This window comes from Dipodomys merriami, unplaced genomic scaffold (assembly GCF_024711535.1).
Source record: "Dipodomys merriami isolate MVZ:Mamm:240054 unplaced genomic scaffold, mDipMer1.0.p SCAF_8, whole genome shotgun sequence".
Classification (NCBI taxonomy): Eukaryota; Metazoa; Chordata; class Mammalia; order Rodentia; family Heteromyidae; genus Dipodomys; species Dipodomys merriami.
Genome location: NW_027206401.1, coordinates 51913355 through 51935013, shown reverse-complemented (window position 1 = coordinate 51935013; position 21659 = coordinate 51913355). Strand labels below are relative to the sequence as shown.

Genomic DNA, 21659 nt, shown 5'->3' with positions numbered 1-21659 from the left:
GTGGCAGTAAAGAGTCTAGCAGTAAAGCTCAAACAACTTTCCAGAAATCATTTGCTATGAAATACTCTTATTCCCATTTAATCTCCAAAAATAAAGGTGTTGTTTGCTTTTTATAGTACTCAAAAAAGAGATTTTTGAATTGTCTGTTGTCAGTTTGTCCAAGGTTGGACCATTCTCTCAGAAATGAAGACATTCCCTTTAACTCTGTGATGTAATTCAAAACTGATTCTATCACACTAGGGGTACAAGCAATGTCCAAAAGCATCCATTTCTCAGCCATTCATAAGCTTCAATGTTAAGTTCCTCTGAGGTCTTTCCTTCAGAATTAAGTGTTGCCTATCCCTGTTTTACTTTTTGCCTCTGTATTTTTCTTTGCCTCTCCTTTAATCTCCTCAGGGCTCCCATCTGAAAGTGTTATTCTTTTATCTCTTACTTGTGTAGTCCTAACTTGCTCACTGAATTACAGTGAATATCTAGCCAGAGATAACCTCTAGTGAAAGCTTCTACTGGAATTAGTTCTTTGTAGGAGAAATAATGATGTTTTAATTTTAACTAGAGTTTCCATTTGTTGACTCATAACCAACCTCTTTCCCACTAAAACCACAAGATTTGAGGACAAGGAGGGATTTTTACAAATGTTCTCATTATCTCTGTTAATTTTTGTTTTTATTGATACAATCCTGAACTCAGCACTAATAAATAACATCCTATCTGTTTCTTACCCAGACCTCTACTTTGTCTAATCTATTTTTTAGCAGTGTATTATGCTTTGCCTTCTAAATTCTTTGTGTTAATGAAATCTAAAAAATTAGTGAATATATTTTTTATTGTGAAAATATTGTAGAGAGGGGTTTCAATTACATCGGCAAGATAATGAGTACATTTCTTATCAAGCATTATAGCCTCCTCCTTTGTTTCCCCTTCCAGTCCCATCCTTCCCCTCCCCACCCCCCCCCCCCGCCACCTCACCCCGCACCACAGTTATAAAGTTTGTTTTCGACATAACGACTTGTACATCTCATTGTTGCAATGGGTCCACCTGTATTCCTATTTAAACGATTTGTTTTTCCCCTTCCCCTCCACAAATTATACCGACATCAAATACAGTGAAAGCAGGGGTTATACGTGGGGGAGGGACATACAAAGCAACAAAGAAATAATCTTGTAAACGTGTTAGAAACAATTGCATGAAAGAAAAAAAAACATTTGAATACATATCTTAGGGTTCATTTCCCTAACATTAATTTATCTGACCTTTTCTGCTTGACTCAGACATATACTAGATATAGTGAATACATTTATATCTTGGCTAAGGATGAGATGTGCCATATAGCAACATGGCAAAGAAGGCAGCCCTCTCTGGAGTTTCCCTAGCCTGCTGTGCACACTCCCAGTCATCCTCCAATCAGACTTCCAACACTTGAGACACATGTGCTCCACATGACATCATCTTGGTATGTGCACTGAGCTACATTATAAAGAATATAATGAGTTTGCTAATTAATTCACTATGTCGGTCATCCTCTCATTGAAGGAAATTTTTGCATTACAACTCAATTCTCTGTTGAATTCAGTGATATTCAAATAATACTAAACAACTTGAAATGTTTATAGAAGAGTAAAGAATATATAACAGTGCCTGTCTAAACAGAGATATATCTTAATTGCCATCATGAGAAATATATCTCATACTAACATTACCACATGTATTAAATGAAGATTAAATTATACTATATTAAGTTTTATGCCTATCATTTACTTAGAATTGTGTGATGGCTATCACTCCCTTGTTTTCTTCAAAAATGAGGCTTTAAAAGTGACCTTTCTAAGGTCAAATGGATACTAGCCAAAAGAAATGCTATGAGAACCAGGCTGCAGAGTACAGGCTGTTTACAACCAGGTGAGCTTTACCAATTTTCCCCAAGTTTTTAAAGATGGTATCTGGGTAATAAGTGAATTGACTATGCTTTATTGTTATCAATTTCCTAATTTCTTCACTCTCTTAATTAACTTGCTAGTGTCTGTAACAGATATAAAACACTAATATGTGCCAAGAATTCAGTGCATTACACCTCTATATTACTGATGGTGGGGAAAATACACATAGCATAACAATGATGGAGACAGGTGATTAACTAAGTTGATTAAAACCATACTAAAAGTCTACACTATATTCTCTTCATGCAATAACATTTTATAACAGTCATATTGATCTGCAATGTTTTTTTAAGAATATCAGCCTACATTTCTCTAGAACTTCTACAGTTTATTCTTCACATTCCTTCCTAAGGACTATATGGTAGAGTGGCTTTACCTATGGGACTGTCTCTACAGGATGAGAAGAGACCCTTTAAAGTTATTACATAGGATAGATTCTCATATCCCATAACTTACAAATAGCAGATACCACACTGATAGAGAAAAAATGTTAACTGCAATATACACAAAAGTAAAAGGAAGAGGAAACCTAAGACAATTGGTCTAACCACTAAAATTCAACAGTAATAAACCTAAGACAGAACATATCAGTCCTCACTATAGAGCTTTCTTTTGAAAACTGGCTAGAATTCCATGGATTAAATATGTGCTTTCAATTCAACTTCATATAAAAGAGCCTTAAAGAAGTACAACTATTTACTAACAGAAAAGAAATATTTTACTTGTCAACTTATTTCTAACTCTAAGAAAGGATTCCTTCACAATTGCTGGTCTCCGACGGTAACACAAACAATTTCCATCACATCTTAAAGCATGGCTCACAAGAAAAAGTTATTTTAGTACTTTTAAAAAATGGGGGTGGGGGATGGACATAAAATCCAGGCAACCCGTGGCTCATGCCTATAATTCTAGCTATTCAGGAGGCTGATATCTGAGGATTGTAGCTCAAAGCCAGCCTGGGCAGAAAAGCCTATGAGACTTATCTCCAATTAATCACTAAAAGGAATAAAACAAACAAACAGAAAAAGCCAGAAGTGGAGCTGTGTTTCAAGTGGTAAAACACTAGCCCTGAGCAAAAGAAGCTCAGGGACAATGCCCTGGCTTTAAGATAAATGCTAATATAGTTCTCATAATTCACTGGTTAGTTTTAAAACCAAATCACGTTATTATGGGATAACTCCCATCTCACAATAGACATGTTTTCTAGTTTTAATTACTATCTCTTGGAATACAAAGTAAACAAATTCTGTCATCCATAGGACATCTCAGCAGTATTTTGGGAATGATAAAGAATTGTTTTTGTATACACAAAAACACACACATCCTGGATGTTACATATGATAAATGATAAATACTATTTCTTAACATTTACATACAGAGATAATGAGCACTAACTTTCCATTCACACCTGAAAAGTATAGAAAGGTCCCTGGAAACAATACCTGCTGATTCTGGTAGGCGGTGACAGTGGTGAAGACAGTTTCTGGGAAGGAGAATACCTTCACTCCCTCGCCTGATGGAACTGGCTTAATTGGAGAAAGATCATCTCCACAGTCTTTACGGATCACATGTACTCGAGGTTGGTATTTGTGCATAGAATGAAGGATAATCTGTATCAAGGAAAGAAAACTCAGATTTAATCAGGAACCTCTCCCTAATCTTCATAGTATGACTAGATATTTACCATGCAAAATAAACTTCTGCTGGAACTGAACTTTTGCAAAGTACCTTCTCCCTTTCTCCAGTATCAAAGGTGTGAAACTCTAGGCTTTGAAATATTGCTTATTTGGCTGATATACTACTACTTGAGCCATGCCTTCTTGACAGGCTTTTTAGTAATTGGAGATGGGAGTCCCTTAGACTTTTCAACCAGGGTTGGCCTTTAACAGTGATCCTCTGGATGTCAACCTCCTGCATAATTAGAGCTATAAATCTGAACCCCCCCCCCTCCAGTGCCTGGCCAGAAGCACTACTTTAATAAAATACATCAAAACTGTGAGAGAGGACTAAGAGGTTGTTTGTAAAAATATGAAACAAAAAAACACTATTTTAATGAAACTTTGGCTACAATCATGGGACTTCAATGCTAATTTTTGTTGCTGAAAACAATTTATAAAAATTGTACTTACCAGTCAAATTGAATCATACATTTACAAACAATGAAAGAAAAAAGATTTAAATCATTTAAATACTATCCAATAGATCTTTCAAAAATAAATGCTGCTTTATGGATTTCTTCACAGGGAATTCATCTTTTATGTGTGACTGTACAAGTCCACTCAAGGGCAAAGCTAAATTTAAAGACACGTTAGTATCTGCCTTGTATGTGGCTTGCAGAGTCTCTGATTTGCCAGAAGAGCACAATATCCATCCTCTAATATGATAAGGCTTCTTCAAAACTCAGCCTGAAGGAAAGGAAAAGCTGCCCTCTCAGATTTTGCTGTGGGAATCCATGATACAGTTTAACTCTTTTCTACTAAAAAATTTCACTCTTAAAATTGATCAAATTCAGAAGTCATGAAAATGTGTAGCATATAACTTTTTAATTGTTGTAAGTTAAAAGCCATGTATATATGCCCAACGTGAGTTAGATAAAAGAACATTCACACTATGGGTAGTAGTACTGAGCTGTTGCTAATACACTATTCGGGAATTTTTCAACCACATAATTAAACATTTCTTTTTAATCATAAAATAAAAAGTAAATAGGACCCAGACAAGTTTACAAATACATCATGACTACATTAAAATAGAGTTGAAAGGACTTGCACAAAGGTCTGAACAGTGATTACTTTTAAAAATCTGTGACTAAAGGTGTTTTATTTCCCTTCTTTTTATGTTTTAATGCTTTTAAGGCTGAAGCAGGCAGAGGGGATAAAATAGGTTCAACCCAGTGGTATTATCTATTTGCTGCTGGAGTTCTAAATTCAGGTTTCTGAAATTACTTTAAATAACAAATCTCTAACATTCCTGAGATATAAGATTTGAAGTCAGGTTTTTAGATACTACAAAGTTGGTGGTTGATTTGCTTCATGTTCTGGAGGTGGGCAGTGTAATGTGTTAAATTCAGAACCTTCAGTCAATCCAAACTCAAACAGTCCTATGCCTGGAGAGTGTTTGCTGACACACAGAAGGTGTCTGTAGCCTCTGCTAGTAACACTGTAGTCACATTTTTTTGCATGGAAAAGTTTTCTTTCTGACAGTAGAAGAAATTCCTGGATAACAAATCTAATAGTCATGTTTCCAAAAGTGGAAGTAAAACGATGAGGAAAAGGTATGAAGGGGCAATAATCCTCATCATCACCTGCGTGTACACACACACACACACACACACACACACACACACACACACACACACACACACGCATGCACACACACACACACACACACACACTTGAACAATCTTTAAGAAAACCTCTTTCTTTCTAGGCCTAAGAGCAAAATTTCAATGATGCATGAAGGACTTATGAAATCAATTTAAAGATTTGAATCAATTTTTTTAAATAAGTAAAATTATAAGACTTAGAGTGTGATGCTTGTGGTAAAATAAGTGGTATTTAAAAAAACATTTGTTAGCTTTATGTTTGCCTTGCACTAGGTCATAGCATATGTCTTGCTGTAAGTCAGGTGAAAGCAAATCAAAATTTAATGCTAACAATTAATTATAACCATAAGCATTTTCTAAACAGATTTTCAGTGAACACAGAATGTCTTTTTCTCTTCCTTCCTCAGTATACGATTGCTAGTGGCTTTTTTCTACTAATCAAATACTAAGTTTATATCCTTGAAATCCCAATATCTCAGCAGTGTTGAAAAATATCTTCCAGTTACTTTTTTATCCCAGGGGCTTGAACTCAAGGCCTGGACACTGTCCCGGAGTTTTTATGCTCAAAGTTAGTTCTCTACCACTTTTAAGTGACAACCCCATTTTTGGCTTTTTGGCAGAAATCAGCCTTCCAAGTAGCTAGGATTATAGGCCTGAGCCAGCCCTCAGCCAGGAGCTTTATTTTAAGTTCTGCTGTGGAAGGAGAGCATTCAGGGAGGAAGCAGAGGTCCGCTCCCTGCTCTTTAGGGATATGTCTGTGTCCCTTTCCTTTTCCAAAATGCAAGATGATAATAATGTTTACATTTCTAAGTCTCATAAAACTGGCATTCTTATCCCAAATTACAAATGGAAAAGCTAAAGTCTACAGAAAAAAGGATTTCTACATCCTCAATCTGAAGGCCAGCTCACTTAGCTCCCAACCGGTTTTCTCACATCTTACATCGCATAGCTGGCCAAGCTCAGCAAATGAACCAAAAAGATGGTTCACAACCTATACAGGCAGTTAATTAAGGCCGAACTTGTGTCTCAGTCACCATGTGAAAATCTATGATAGAATTATATGAGTATTTTTTCCAAATTATTATTATAGTAAGTTTTTACTTCAGCAAATCATTTTAAGTATGAACAGAAAACAGCACAAGATATATTTTGTAACAATAACTGTTCATGCTAACTCAGCCTTTTCCCTCTGTTTCATTTCCTAAGTAATCCCTCTTTAGAAAATTGGTATCAAAGTTTGAGAGAACACTTGGCCTCTCCCTCTTCTCAAGCTAAGGGACAAAGTTTTGCCGATAAGCAAATCAAATAATAGCATCTATAAACTCCCATAGTCTCCATTCCTTTAAAAAAATGAATTGCAGAGCAGAAGAAAAACTGAAGAGAAGCCACTTGACCTATCACAAATTTAATACAGAGCATATTTCAGAGCACTAGAATAAACTGACTTGAAATGAGGGAAAAAAATTTATTTGGGTTTTCTGTTTACTAGTCAACAAAAAGTAGATTTTTATTTTATGAAGAATGGGTATTCACGGTAATGTCTCCAAATAGTTATATGCATTTTAATTTTATATTTTTATTCTATCTGAAAAATAACTTTAGGCTGGGCACAGTGGAGTATAATGCAGAACTAGCTGATGTATGCCTATGTCTGTCTATTAGGGAATAACTGCAATAGTAGTCTAAAGATTTTTTTTAAGGTAGAGGGGTACTAATGAGAGAAGGCTGGGCTAATAAGAAGAATAAAAAGCACAAATAAGATGGAAGTAGATGGTTTGAATGTATGAAAATAAAACAAAAATTTCAATTGTTCTAGGTAGAGGAGAACGGGAGAGTGATAAGAAGGTCAGATTGATTGAAAAACATAAGAAATATGCATAGAAATGTCATATAAACACTTCCTCTCATATAATGTATACTAATAAAAAAGAAATACTAAAAAATTGATTTTCAGTATTTCTACAATAATATACTGTATCACTAGAATGTTTCAGATACTGCTGAACAAAATTCAGTTCTTTATATGACACTAATACTTTTATCAATATAATTTTATTCGCAGTAAGGTGTTATGCAGATGGGTTACAATTTCATAAAGTAGTGAGTACAATTTTAGTACAATTAGTAATATTTGATTTTTAATGAATTATCAAACTTAAAATAACGAATAGCCAATTTGTATATTTTGTAAAACATGCAGATATGGAGAATCATTGGCTTTATTTATCATTGACCACAATGATAATAACATGCACAGCTGAAAATAATTCTATCTGATATCCATGTTCTATATTCTTTGTTCTGTTTAGGTAAAGCTGTTCTTTCTTTCGTTCAATGCTACTGAGTAGCATAGTCACAATGACACATGTAGAAAAGCACAAAGTGTTTTACCACATTTTTCTACTTTGAAGATTAGATTTGAGGGTCTAGTGGTGTAGTAGCTCAATACAGAACCCTTGCCCTGGGCTAGATCCCTAGTATCACAAGTAAGCTAAAGTAAAAGCTAGATCTAAGACCAGCATTATTTATTTCTAATTAGATGTATTGAAAATACCTGAGGTTTGACCAACAGGCAGCTGTTTCTTGCCTCCAGATGACCTAAATTCCCATGTTGGGATAAATCAAGCAAATGACTTATAAGGAACAGAAAAGACTTAACTTCTTGCTTTTAGTGTAGTAGCTTGTTTTTGCTTTATGGGTGATATTGCATATAAAGCATCTGTAGATGCAAACTTTCTAGTTTATCAGCTACCCTGATTCACTCAAAAGTTTTAAGATTCCAGTATAACACATGAGAAAACCAAGCCTGAAAGATTAGAAGTGACAGGCCCAGTAACTTCCCCAAAGTAGAATAAATGTGCTATATTTCTAAGCTATTGGAAGTTCCTTCCATCAGTTTGCATTTTTGTGTCAAAGGACTTTGGCAATCACTCTTGAAATTGGAAATGAGTGTGGCTGACTAGCAAGGCTCCCTTCTAGTACTGTGGGTGCAAGTGCTGCTGAGGCTCAAGGTTCATCATTTCCTTGTAAATGCTCTTGCAGGGAGATGCTCTTATCTATAAATGCTGTCATTCAGAGGACAAAAAAACTTCCCTGTAAATAAAAAATAATAAAATCAAGTCCCAGGGTCTACATGAAGTTTTCAATCATAATGCTGCCCAGTGAACTACTATAAATTGCTAGCATAGAGTTGGCTATACATTCTGCAATGATCAAGATCAGATCGCTGCGGCGAATGCTTTCACAAATTTCAAAGAAAGAGGACAGGTCTACTCTGTATTCTCTCCAGTACACATTTCTGAACAATAGTCTTTGGAAACAAACATAATGGCACATCATCTCTGTCTCACATGGATCTAGGAGATCTATATCTAGCCTGAAAAATAGTTCATCTTTTCAATCACTTTATTACTCAATTTTTTAAAAAAGCATTGCAAGGAAAAAGTTTTGTATAAAGGTTTGTGGGGGGAGACAGAATAAAAAGAAGGAAATATTATCAAAGTACATTACACTCAGTATGAAAATGTCACAATGAAACTCCTCATTTTGTACAATGTAATATATGCTAATAAAATAATTAAAAAAATAGAAACCAAGTGTGGTTGCTGGAGCCTGTAGACCTAGCAGAGATAAGGGGAACTCAGTTTGAAAGCAACTTGGGCATAAAAGTCATTGAGACTCCATCTCAACAAATGTGCCTGTTAACCCAGCAACATAGGGAGGGACTAGTAGGAGAAACTCAGCCTAGTATGGTCTAGACCTCAAGTGAGACACTACCTTGAAAATAACCAATAGGAGAAGGGGGTGGAGGCATAACTCAAGTGGCAGAGCATTTGCATTGCAAGTGAAAGACCCTAAATTCAGTCTCTAATACTGCTCCCCCTGCAAGAAAAAACACCTAACCTCCCCCCAAAAAAACATTTTCCCATAAATAAAAAATAATAAACAAAAAATAAAATCAAGTCGCAGGTCAACATGAAGTTTTCCAATCACAATGCTACCCACTCCCATCTTTAGCACAGTTAAACGAGAACTGAGAGGACAAAATTGTAGGAAAACACTTCCGAAAATTATTTCTCAGTTGAGCTCATAATTGTTTTTCTTGTGCCAGCACTAGGGCTTGAAATCCCAGCCTCACATTCCAGCTCAACGTCTTCACTCCTGCCACTTAAACCATGCCTCCACTTTCAGCTTTTTGCTGATTAACTGGATACACTGGATTTAGAGTCTCTCAGATGTCTATATGAGTTGACTTGGAACTGCAATCAACAGATCTCGGCCTCTTGAGTAGCTAAGCTTACAGACATAAACCACAGAAGTAGGATTGAGTCCACAATTTTTATTAGAGGCTACAGTAACTTTCTCTAGTTAGGAGATTGAAGGATAGCAGAGGGGTTAAGTCCCTGAGAGGTCTCTGTCAGGAAAGAGGTGGTTGAATTAGAAAGTCCCATCACAATGGTAATATGTCCTCTTAGATGTTGTTACAAACAACAGAGTTACAAAGAAATTCCTAATCTCTGATACAGTCCATTTAGGGCCATCAAACTAAATAAACACAACAGAGGACTCTAAGAAGCTTTCCCCATCTTTCTTGCTGAAATAAGATCCTGCCCAGGACATGGGAATTTGTGCACCTTTCCTTCTCTTTTCGTCTCGGTTAGATCACATTTTTCAAAGTTTACAAAAATATTTTGTTTTAATAAACAATGGAAAGGAGCCTTTTCCCCTTTTATATTCTTCTCTGGTATCAACTGATGGATACATTTTTACATTCACAAAGGCATTTTATTTCTTTGCTTCCAGATGGCACAAAAATAGCCCTCCTCATTCCCCATATGAATTACATCCCTTTACTAGACTAACGCATCTGTCACAATCTGAAGAGAAAATTTCCACCTTTGTCTGGATTTTTGTTATCTAGATTTTGCTTATTTTCTGCTATTTCTGATTTTCCTAATAGTAATATATTTTCATTAGGTTCAAGCAATTAACTTTCACTTTGTAACTGCATAAGCAATTAACTTTCAATTTGTAACTGTACTTCTATGTTTTAAACAAATGCCATGTTATAATTTCATGCCGATGTATATTTTAAAGCTGTATTCTTAAACTGTATTATGCATAAATATATAATGGTTTTAGCGGAGGACTAAAACTGATGGCATGAATGCTCTTTTTGAGCTTTTTTGCTCAAGACTAACACTCTACCATTGAGCCCCGGCTCCACTTGCAGCTTTTTGGTGGTTAATTAGAAATAATTAACTTTACTGCCTGGTCTAACGGTAAAGATCACATTATAATCCTCAGATCTCAGCCTCCTGAGTAGCTATAATTACAGGCGTACTATATTTTTTTTAAATAAGCAATTCCAAGTGGAATTTAATCTAAAATTTCCTATTAAAAAAAAGAATAACTCCAACATTTCAATCAGCCCTCAATAAGAAAGAAGAAACCACTGTTCTCTCAGTGAATCAAAGCGAAAAAGTAATTGTTATAATTTGAGTACATGAGACTATAAAAATAAACATAGACACATTTATTCTTACTTTTGTTCTTCATCTGTGAAGTATCTATACTGACAACCTTCCATAGTTGCTTGATTTTGAAATATTCTTACAGGTAATTTGACAACAATCTCAAAAATCCCTAAAAACCAAAGTAGAATTTCCTCTACTTTCTTTTTTTTTTTTTAATTGTATTTTATTTTATTTGGGAACATACTGTACAGAGGGGCTACAATTACATGGGCAGGATAATGCATACTTTTCTTACCAAGCATTGCAGCCTCCTCCTTTGTTTACCCTTCACTTTCCTCTACTTTCTATCTCAAGGAGCCTACAAATTTACCAAAACCCATCATTATCTTTTGCTTTTCTACCTTCTAACAATCTTTTTTTTTTAATTTAATTTTATTTTATTTGTGAACATACTGTACAGAGGGGTTACAATTACATGGGCAGGATAATGCGTACATTTCTTACCAAGCATTGCAGCCTCCTCCTTTGTTTACCCTTCACATCCCTTCCCAGCCTCCCCCCTCCCCCCCAATCCCAATCCTTCTCCTTCCCCCCTTTCCCCCCCTCCACTGACGTTGTAAAGCTCGTTTTGGACATGACAACTTGTACTTCTCATTGTTGCAACAGGTCCACCTGTATCCTTAAACAACTGGTTTTTCCCCATCTCCTCCACAAGTTATACTGACATCAAATATAGTGAAAGCAGGGGTTATACTGTGGGGGAGGGACATACAAAGCAATGAAGAGATAATCTTATAAATGCATTAGAAACACATGTTACTGGTTAATATTGAAAATACAGCTGGGAATTGATGACCCATGCATATAATCCTAGCCATTCAGGAGGCTGAGATCTGAAGGTCATGGTTCCAAAGCCAGCTCAGGGAAAGACTCTTATCTCTTATTAATCACAAAAAAATACTAAAAAACAAAAAACAAGCTAGAAGTGAAGCTGTGGCTCAAATGGTAGAGTGCTAGCCTCAAGCACTAAAGTTTAGGGACAGTACCCAGGCCCTGAGTTTACCCTTGAGAACTGGCACCCTCCACCAAAAAACAAAAAGTATATTGGCCTTATATGGCCTTATATGGGCATCAATTGTGAGACAGGTTTACTTTAAGCAAACTTGCACTTATCTGTAGCGGGAAATAGGTTGAAAAAAATTTAAGAACAGTGACATAGTTTTTCTTAGCAGGAATATATTGGCCTTCTAATTCAATTAATCAAATGTATGAAGTGATATAACAAAATCTTAAATAAATAAAATGTATCTCGTTTCTAAAAATAAATAAATAAATAAACATAGAGATACAACAGAAGTCTAGGTACTTGGCTCAAGTCACTGGCTAGCAAGTGAAAGGGTCTGAGTTCAAGCACTAGTATTCTGAAAATTTTTAAAAATTATAAAAGGTAACAATTAAACCAAGGTAATCTTATGTGAAATTTTATTAGATGTAGCTTAACAATCTAGACTTTGGGGCTCAGAATATGGCTTAGTGGTAGAGTGCTTGCCTAACGTGAATGAACTCCTGGGTTCTATTCCTCATTACCACATAAACAGAAAAAGAAGGAAGTTAAACTGTGACTCAAGTGGTAGAGTGCTAGCCTGAAACAAAAGAAGCTCAGGTACAGTGCCCAAGGCCTGAGTTCAAGCCTTAGGGCTGGCAAAAAATAAGTTAATTAATTAATTAAAAAATCTAGACCTTGCATTTGTGTTCCAGTCAAAATTAAGTAGTCAAAGGTCTTCTTCAAGGTAAAGTACTTAAGATACTCTCATAATATACCTTTGTTTATAAAAATTTACTCATGGCTGGGTCAAGTATTAGAGCAAGTGTGATGTCGAATCCCAGCATGACCAAAAAAAAAAAAAATTACTCACAAAGAGTTCACGTCATCTCTTTAAGAAATGAGCAAATAAATTGGTAGCCCTTTTGGGTACATCGTTTTCTTTAAAAGGTATTTAAAAGGTCCTTAATATCTATAATCCTAGCTAAGCAGCTGAAGTCTTAGGATCAAGGTTCCAGCAACTCAATTAACCATTTAAAGCTAAGAGTGCAGAAGAGGTTTGAGTGGTCTGAGCATCAGCATTGAGCAAAAAGCAAAGTAAGACTGTTAAGGCTTTGTGTTCAAGCTTCAAAATCAGCACAATTAATTAATTTATTTTAAAAAGCAAAAGGTATTACAGCCCTGTTTCAATCAAAACTCTCAAACAACAAAAACTTTAACACACTATGGAAATCAGCATATAGCCAGATATTTATTAAAATACTAAAGCAGAAACCTTACCTAAAAGCAATATGCTTGAAGTAGCACTGTGACTCAAAATGGTAGAGAACTAGGCCTTGAGCAAAAAACTGAGAGACGGTGCCCAGGCCCTGAGTTCAAGCCAATGACTAACAACAACAACAGCACTATGCAATTTTTTATTAATAAAATGTTATTAATAATAAAATGTTAAAAATAATAACATTGTTTGAATGGCTGAACTTGGACTTTAGTATCAGATTTCAGCAGTTTTAGAAATAAAAGGAATTATTGTTGTAACAATACTTTGACACATTAGATGTCATTACAAAACAATTGGGAGCTTGCAGATGGAACACACAGCCTAAGCTCGGGTCATTACTGAGAAGCATGAGCCTCAGCTGGGAAAAGGAGCTAGCTGCACAGAGGATACAATAAATCATTACCCCTGTTTACCCAACTCCCAAACATTTTTAGAGTATAATAATTAGCACCTCATGGGATCTGACACAAATGTTTTAGTTTTAAAAAAGGATCCCTGCCTTGTGCTCGTCCATCCAACATTAATGCAAAATAAAACTTTAACCTATTAATTGCTTCATAGGATACTTCAGCATAGTCTTTAATGCAAATACAACCTTGATGATCAGGATGTATTGTACATGCTGATCAACAAGAAAGCAACAGTGTGATCTCAGAAGTGTCCCAGACATCTGTGCCATCTTAATGGTAGTGTATTAGAGGGGTGCTGTACTCACGTGGCCTTGGTCATCGAGTTCATTGTTGGTGAGCTTCAGCTTATCGAAACTGATCACTTGTCTCATCCAAGTCTCCCCAGAGGCAGGTGAGTCTGGATGAATATACACCCTGGGTGGTACGGGGGAGTCGGCATTACCTGCCACCATCCATTTAGAGCTGTGATAAACATACCTAGAAAGCAAAGCAAAGATTCTCAGAATATGTACTATCCTTTTCCTGGACTTTCCAACTTACTAGCATCAGACACAATGTGAACCCTTTTTAAAAGAAGTCTAAAATACACTGGTTTTCTCTTTACACTTGAAATAAGCCTTTAAGCACTTTTCAATGTTTCTGAAATAGTGGGGGTCTACTGACAGCACAGGGTAAATAAGATACTAAGGACTTAGTGAAAAAGTATGTGCATTATCCTCCTGGGAAGCAAGTATCTTAATTCTAAGGAATGATACTTACATTAGCATTGCCATCTGCATTTTCTCTTTTTTACCTTAATACTCAATTGATATGAAAAAGCTATGAAATCGGCAAGCCTACTTGTAAGAAAATCTAATACATTTGAAAGGTGTATCTTAACATATTCAATTTCCTTGAAGATCACCTATTTTAGATTATATGCAGGCTGATGAGGCAGAGGAGAGGACATTTTCATGCTTTTATAGGGAAAAAAGTTTTATATTACTTAGAATTTTTTCCTAATGCTCTAACACTATAAGCTGAGAATAAGACAATTCAGCTTAATTTAAAATTTTTGAAAAATTATAAAAATATAAGCTACTATTAATCTATTTTGCTTTACTCTTGTAAGAAACTTTTTGAAAATACTTTTCCAACACCACTAATTAAAGTACAAATCACCCTTTGAAAATGATAGCAAATTTAATTAGTGTTGCTTTCCTTTTTCTTTCTTTTTCTTTTCATTCTTATTTTTATTTATTTTGTTTTTTTGCCACTACTGAGTCTTGAACTCAGGGCTGTGTGCTGTCACTTAGTTTATCACTCAAGACTGGCACTCTTATCATTTGAGCCACAACTCCACTTTTGGCTTTTTGATGATTAATTGTAGACAAAAGTCTCAGAAATTTTCCAACTGCTGGTGGCTCATGTCTATAATCCTAGCTAATCAGGAGGCTGATCACCTTTGAAGCCCCCTGGATAAGAAAGTCCAGGAGATTCTCATCTCCAATTGACCACCAGAAAACCTGAAGTGGTGCTATGGCTCAAAGTGGTAGAGAGTTAGCCCTGAGAAAAAAGAATAATAATAATGCTTAAGGACAGTGCCCAGGCCCTAAATATTCAAGTCCCATGCCAGACTAAAAAAAAAAAAAGTCTGTCTCTTCCTGCCTGAGCTAACTTTGAACCACAATTCTCAGATCTCAGACCTCCTGAGCAGATAGGATTACCAGCATGAGCCCCAAGTGGCTGGTTTAATATTACTTTTCTAATTAAGAGAAAAATATCCCATTCTTTTATTTTTATGTCAAATAAACTGAATAGTAACAAAACAGTTAAATTACAAAGTTCCAAGTAATAAGTGATATCTGAAAATCTAACTACATTAAGATGATAATTTATTAATGTTAGTCAAAAACTAGGATCTCTGATCTGCAGGTCTGGCTCAGGTATGGCCTGAATAGCAAAGCCTAAGTTTAAACAACAACAACAACCCAAAAAAAAAGAGCAGAGAGAGAGAGAGAGAGAGAGGAGAGAGAGAAGAAAACAATAAATACTCAGATATTTTCTACCATTTGTGTGTTAAACATTGCATATGATTTTATAGCAATAACTCGTCAATAGTCTTTAAAAATTCTATTTGTGTAGTATACAGATTTTTTTTTTTGTAAGTAGCATGAAACAATCATAAAGCAAGCCTCTTTACTTCAAGTGCGGTCTGGTTCTCTTCAGTCAAATATGCTGGTATTTAATTCCTTTTCTTAGGGAAAATAGAATCTACCACAAATGTTTAAGAATTTTCCTTTAATTAGTATTCCGTAATTTTTAACAAATAAGTTTCTAGCAATGGACTTTTACAAATATTAATTTTACATTACAATTGGCAATCATTTTAACTTGATCAAATAACATTGTTTGAGATTGTCACAAGTTTTATAAGAATGCTGAAAAAGTTGAAAAATAAAATGAAAATATTAGAAAGCTATACTTTTATATGAATTTGATTAGTACCAAAATATTTATGTATTCAGTCAAAAACTGCAAAATTATGCATATTGAACAGTTCAAAACTACACATCCACTAAGAAAATAAATGCTAGATTTACACATTCTTTGCAAAACATTTTAAATACAAATATTAATAAATTTTTAAGATGCAAGATAAGTGAAAGCAAATTTATGTTTTACAATTTGATTTTTAAAATCTAGCATTTAAATACTGATGTATAACTTTTTCTTACTTTCTCAAATCAATGTTTATTTATTCCTTGTGAGAATACGTAAAAATTGGTTTAGTAAAATATAGTGAAATTTTATAAAAAGAGATTTAGAAGAAGAAACAAGATTAAAACTCAGAAATGAATGATTTCCAGCTCCATGAAAAAGTACAGGACCACAGATATGGGAAGACAAACGGTGAACAAATGCAATATTGGTGCTCACTAGACAATATGTTGAAAATGAATTACACAATTTGTGGATGAAGATCAGATGGAAAAACTGGGAGAGAGTGAGGGAAGGGGTAACACTGTCTATAAAGAAATGTACTCTTTATCTGACTTATGTAACTATAACTTCACTGAACACCACCTCATAACAACAATAATATTTAAAAGAGAATTACATTATCTTTCTCAATATCAAAACAAATAACAGTATGACTTTTAAATCATGTATATTTAATAAATCAATGCTTTCCAGTTTCTGTTAGGCAGTAAATAACTTTTGCAAAATGTCTAAATAATTAATAAAAACAACCTTATATAAAATGACAAATAAAATTCAATTTTTATTACTCATTTTGGTAGTATTTCAAAAGTCTACATTCAAATTAAAATCTGTGCACTTTCAAAACTATAAACCAGCGCCATCTTCACAGAAAAAACTCAAAAATTTAAGTGACTCAAAATCTGTTTTTGTTTAAAAACTTACTCTACACTGTTCATTGTGTATTTATGACAGAGAGAGAAACAAGAGGGAGAGAGAAAGAAAACATTAAATTCAAGACTTCCTTTTTAAAACTGTAGCACTTAAGTATCAGAAAAATAAAAAGCACTGTCATTCAAACTTCGTGATTTGCTTTATGCAGAAGTGAGAGAGCAAAGTTTGGCTTGAAAATGAAAAACACATATCCTTTCACAGTTTACCTCATGTTTAATTAGTAATTCTTTCTAAACCTGAATATTATAAAATTTCTATAAAACAATTCTTAACTTCCAACCAAAAAAAAAAAAAAAAAGCCAAGGGTAACAGTTCATTACCAGTTCAGAGATACGTTAATATCACAATGAATTAAGACATACTAGTTTTCTAACTTGTACACGAACAATTTTCTCAGTTTAAAGGGGAAATGCTTTTAATGATTTTACATGTAACAAGACAAAGGAAACTAATGTGAAGATGAAAACCATGAAGAATGTACATTTTATTTACTAGAATGGGTCTCTATAAATGACACACCATTTCCTCTCAAAACTGGAACTGAAACCTGAATTAGCACAAAAGATAAGTTTAGCTTAACTACACCAAATTAGCCTTTTAAAAATCTCAAAGATTAAAGACATTTCTGCATTAATTAAAAGTAAAAAAAATAGAAAACAAAAATAACTTCCCATGTTTGCTGTAGAAGGCACCATCTGGGCTGCTGGAACCCAGGGATCTGGAAAATCCACAGGTTAGAGGGGGGTAGGGGGGAAATACAGTTGTCACAGATAAAACAGTCACTAAGTGTGCAAAATCCTAGTGTTTTCTTATCCTGTATCCAATCACTGTACCTGTATCGTTTATTATCCACAGGTACAATATCCATGGCAATATAATACTGCTGGTGAGGATCTAATCCTGAGATCTTCACTCTCATTGCAGGAAACATTCGCCTGTTCATAAGGGAAGGGAGAAGAAGAGGGTTTGATTTTGCTTTTGTTTGTGATTAAGAATAAAGAACATATATAACAAAGATATCTCTCTAATCTGTATTCTAAATGTAAAAAATTTATAGCATCCATTTTGGTAATATAAATTGCCAGAACATAGATCATATCAAACTGAAGTTTTTTTTAATGCAATTTGTTGTACACTGTGCACATGTGGTCCATGTTTACTGAAGTGTCACTAGAGCTAAAAATAAAAGAATTGCACATTTCAGAAATAATGGCATTCTAGAAACCATTTCTTAAACAAAATCAATAAGCACATTTACTTTAATAAATACAAATATTAAAATAACCACATGGTAGGAATAGAATTTTCAAATTTCTGAAAGGTGATAAAATATCTTATGATGTGAAATTTTAAAAGGGTTATAAAAAAACCACAAGGAGCCAATGTGCCATGCTATAACCAAACAATATGTTCTTTATTGAGACAGGACTTCCTGTCTGCAGCATGGTGAAGGTGAAGTGCAAACCTTGCTCTAAATTTGAAAGGTATAGTAAAACTTCTTTATTGAAAACAGAAACTAAACACAATGTATATTTACCAAATCCTTCCCCCACCCTACCTCAAAAAATGTTTCTTTTTTTTACCGTGGTTATTTGAAACGTTGGTAATGAAAGCAAATGAAAATCTTTTTTCTCTTTGCTTCCCTGAGATGCGTATAAAAGGAAATGCAAAATAAATGTGCCTATCCCTTCAAAAGAAAATGACCACCTAAGGCAAATTATTGTATATAAAAAACACAGACGAGGCAAATTATTGTATATAAAAAATACAGACGTTTACTCTTTTTAAATGTTCTTTCAATGACGTATATCTAAGACCCTTCCAGCGAATCTAACTTTGGTTAATTTAACCAAATGGCACAATGTTCAGTAGTTATTTACCAATTTTTTTTCTATAACAACAGTGTTATTAAAGACCACACATGGGGGGGGAGTCCTTGATTAAGCATGAAAACAGTTTAATACATTGGCTGTTGTAGTGTTACTTCAGTGCACCTGTAAGATAAAGAATAAAGGTGTTTAACTATATCCTTTATAAGACAACTGTTGCTTTGTGTTGTTGAAGACCAAATTTGGATCATTAATAAAAGCTCGGTGAAAATGTAGACGGTACCATATGGATTCAATAAAATGGTTTTGTAATTTCTAATAAATTTGGATACTTTTTTGCTATCCAGGTTTTTACCATGTGTACTCCCCGAAAGAGATGCGTGTGCTTTTTAAAGTTCCGTTTAAGGAAACATTATTCATAGATCTCCTTGCACTAAATGAACTGAAAACTTTAAAATGTAAATGTTCCTACCTCAAATTAATACGATGCGACCAACAAATTCATTTATTTTAATAAGTGATGGATGTGCAAGTTTCATACTTCAAAAAAGCAAAACTATATGTATATATTTAGCATTCTTCACCAAATTTAAGCAAACAGATTGGATTTAAGGTAGGAAAAAAATTTAACCGTGTACCTGTAAATCTATAAACAGGATGATTTTTAAAAATCAGAGTCATTATTCTTACAGCTATAGACGATCAAACATGCGTCTTAATGAAAAGTCACCGCTACTTTTCATCCTACTATATGAAAACAGCGTAATATTTCGTGTTCTTGAAGCGTCCGGAAATATGATAAAGGACTAGCCTGGAGACTTAACTTCCAAAAAAGTATGAGGAGGGACGAATCTATCCTCTAGTTTCAGAACAGGTAACTACAACTTGAAGAACTGATCTTGTATCTCGGACTCCTTCGAAATTCTAAACTCTAGCCACCGGGAGACCACGGCCTGCCAGTGCCCCTCAGAACCACACTCCCGCCAGCCTTTAAAAGCGAGGGGCCCGGATCAGTTTCCCTCCCTCGGAAGAAAAAGCTCCCAGCGCTCCCGCCCGAGGAGTGGGCTGGGGCTGGCCCGGGTCCTCCTCGGAGTCAGCGTGGTGGCTCCACCGTACCTGCCGGCTTTGGTGATGATCATCTCCGTCCCAATCTCGTGAAAGCGCTTCCAGAGTTCAGCTCCTTGCAGATCTACCCTGGGGGCCTGCGGGGAGGGCAGCGGGGTCCCCGGCCGGGCCAGGGCGGGCGTCGGGGACGCTTTAGGGGAACCTCCTGGAGAAGCCAGTGGGGAAGCGCCTTGCAGGAAGCCGTCCTCAGCGCCTCCTGGACAGCAAAGGGCAGAGATGGGGCACCGGTGAGGGCTCCCCAAGGGAGGACAGCCGGGGAGACCTTGTCTGCGACCGGCAACGGAGAAGGAAAGGGCTGGGAGCCGGGGGACGCTGTCACAGTTTTCCGGGCCTCCAGACGGCCAGGCCCCTTCTGCCCAGGGGCTCCGGACACTGAATGCGGCCTGCCCGGCCCCCGTGTCCTCAGACCCGGGGAGACACACGGGCCACGTCCGCCCCACCCCACAGACGCTTCGGGCTTCTCAACGCCGGGAGACGCGTGTCCGCAGGCCAAGACCCTCGGGCACGCTGCGACTCTCGGTGGCGCACGCCCCCGGGTGCGCCCCAGGCCCCGAGTCGTGGACCCCTCTCTCGACAGGCATCTGAGGCACCGCTGGCCCGGCCTGATGCATTTTCTAGAAACTTCTTCAGACCTGGCTCTCGCTGCCCCAGGCTCTTTATTTCTATCATCAGAGTAGCTAGAAGCGGGCGAAGAGGCACGGGCCATGCCCACCCGCCATCGCGGGATTCGCTAGAGGGAATCTGGAAGGAAACGACGTGTGCAAATACGCCGCCCTCCCTAGCTAGCTTGCACACCCGGTCTAGGGCCTGCACTCCGGTTTCGGGGGGAGGACGGGAGGTTAGGCCAGGCCGTGGCCCGTCACCCCAACCCAGCCCTGCGCTTTAAAAAAAAATCAGTAAAGGGAAAACAGCACCCATGGGTCGCAACCCCCGGGAAGCAGATGGGGAAAGCACATCCGCCCCGCCGGGTTCCGCGACTATCCGCAGCCCGCCGAGGGCGCGGGCGCCCGGTGGGACGACGGCAGCTTCCTAGGCGAGGCTGGAACTCATCTTAGGCATCAGTCGGGTGACCTGGTTGTACCGAGAGCCAAGCGCCGGATCCCTCCCGGACCCAGGCGTTGGAAGTTCGAGCGGTGTCGGCCGCTGGGGGACCCGGGGCCCGGGGCGCACCCGCGCCCACAGACGCGCAGAAGCTCAGGTTCGCCGAGCCGTGCCGACCCGGGCGGGAAGGGGCCACTCACCCGCGGCTCCTCCGGAGCCACAGCTCCGCTCCAGGTCGGCGCAGCTCCGGGCCGGGCCCGACGCCGCCCCGGCTGGTGGTGGCGGGTGCGCGGCTCCCTCATCTCCCTCCGAGGAACTCTTTTCGGCCGCGCCGCTCGTGCGGCTGCAGCCTCCGTCGTCCGCGGCCCCGGCTGCCTCTTCCCCGCCTAGCTTTCGCCGCTTCTTTTGGAGCTGTTGCTGCTTCTCGGCGCCGATCAGCGCCTCCACGGAGAAAGCGTGCGCCTTGAGGCTGAGCATGCTGCACGGAGAGCCCCTCCGCTTCTCGGCCATCCCCGCCGCCCGGCGCCCGCCCGCCCCTCTCTCATATACACCCACGCGGGCACACACACGCGCGCGCGCTCTCCGGGCCCCCCCAACAGCTGAACAACTCTCGGGGCCTCCCGAGATCTGCCCCCTTCCCCCAGCCGCGGGCAAAAACAACTGTGGCGCTTCCTCTTTCTGGCTGGCGTTGGGATCCGAAGAACCAGGGATGAGACCGCCAAGTTTCCTTCCCCGGGCTCTGGCGCGCTCTCACTGCGGCACTCCTTCGCTCC

At 37.6% G+C, this 21659-nt stretch overlaps 1 protein-coding gene across 1 annotated transcript in view; it reads right to left on the bottom strand.

The window, feature by feature from the left end:
• Tbx18 (T-box transcription factor 18) overlaps positions 1-21396 on the bottom strand; it is a 32725-nt gene extending 11329 nt beyond the window's left edge. Inside the window, exons 1-5 of the mRNA XM_070010922.1 lie at positions 21087-21396; positions 19837-20041; positions 17725-17826; positions 13780-13951; positions 3381-3548 (exon numbers count right to left, since the gene is read on the bottom strand). Coding sequence (XP_069867023.1) covers positions 3381-3548; positions 13780-13951; positions 17725-17826; positions 19837-20041; positions 21087-21396 — 957 coding nt within the window. The remainder of the gene's footprint in view (positions 1-3380; positions 3549-13779; positions 13952-17724; positions 17827-19836; positions 20042-21086) is intronic.
• Positions 21397-21659: the final 263 nt, after the last annotated feature.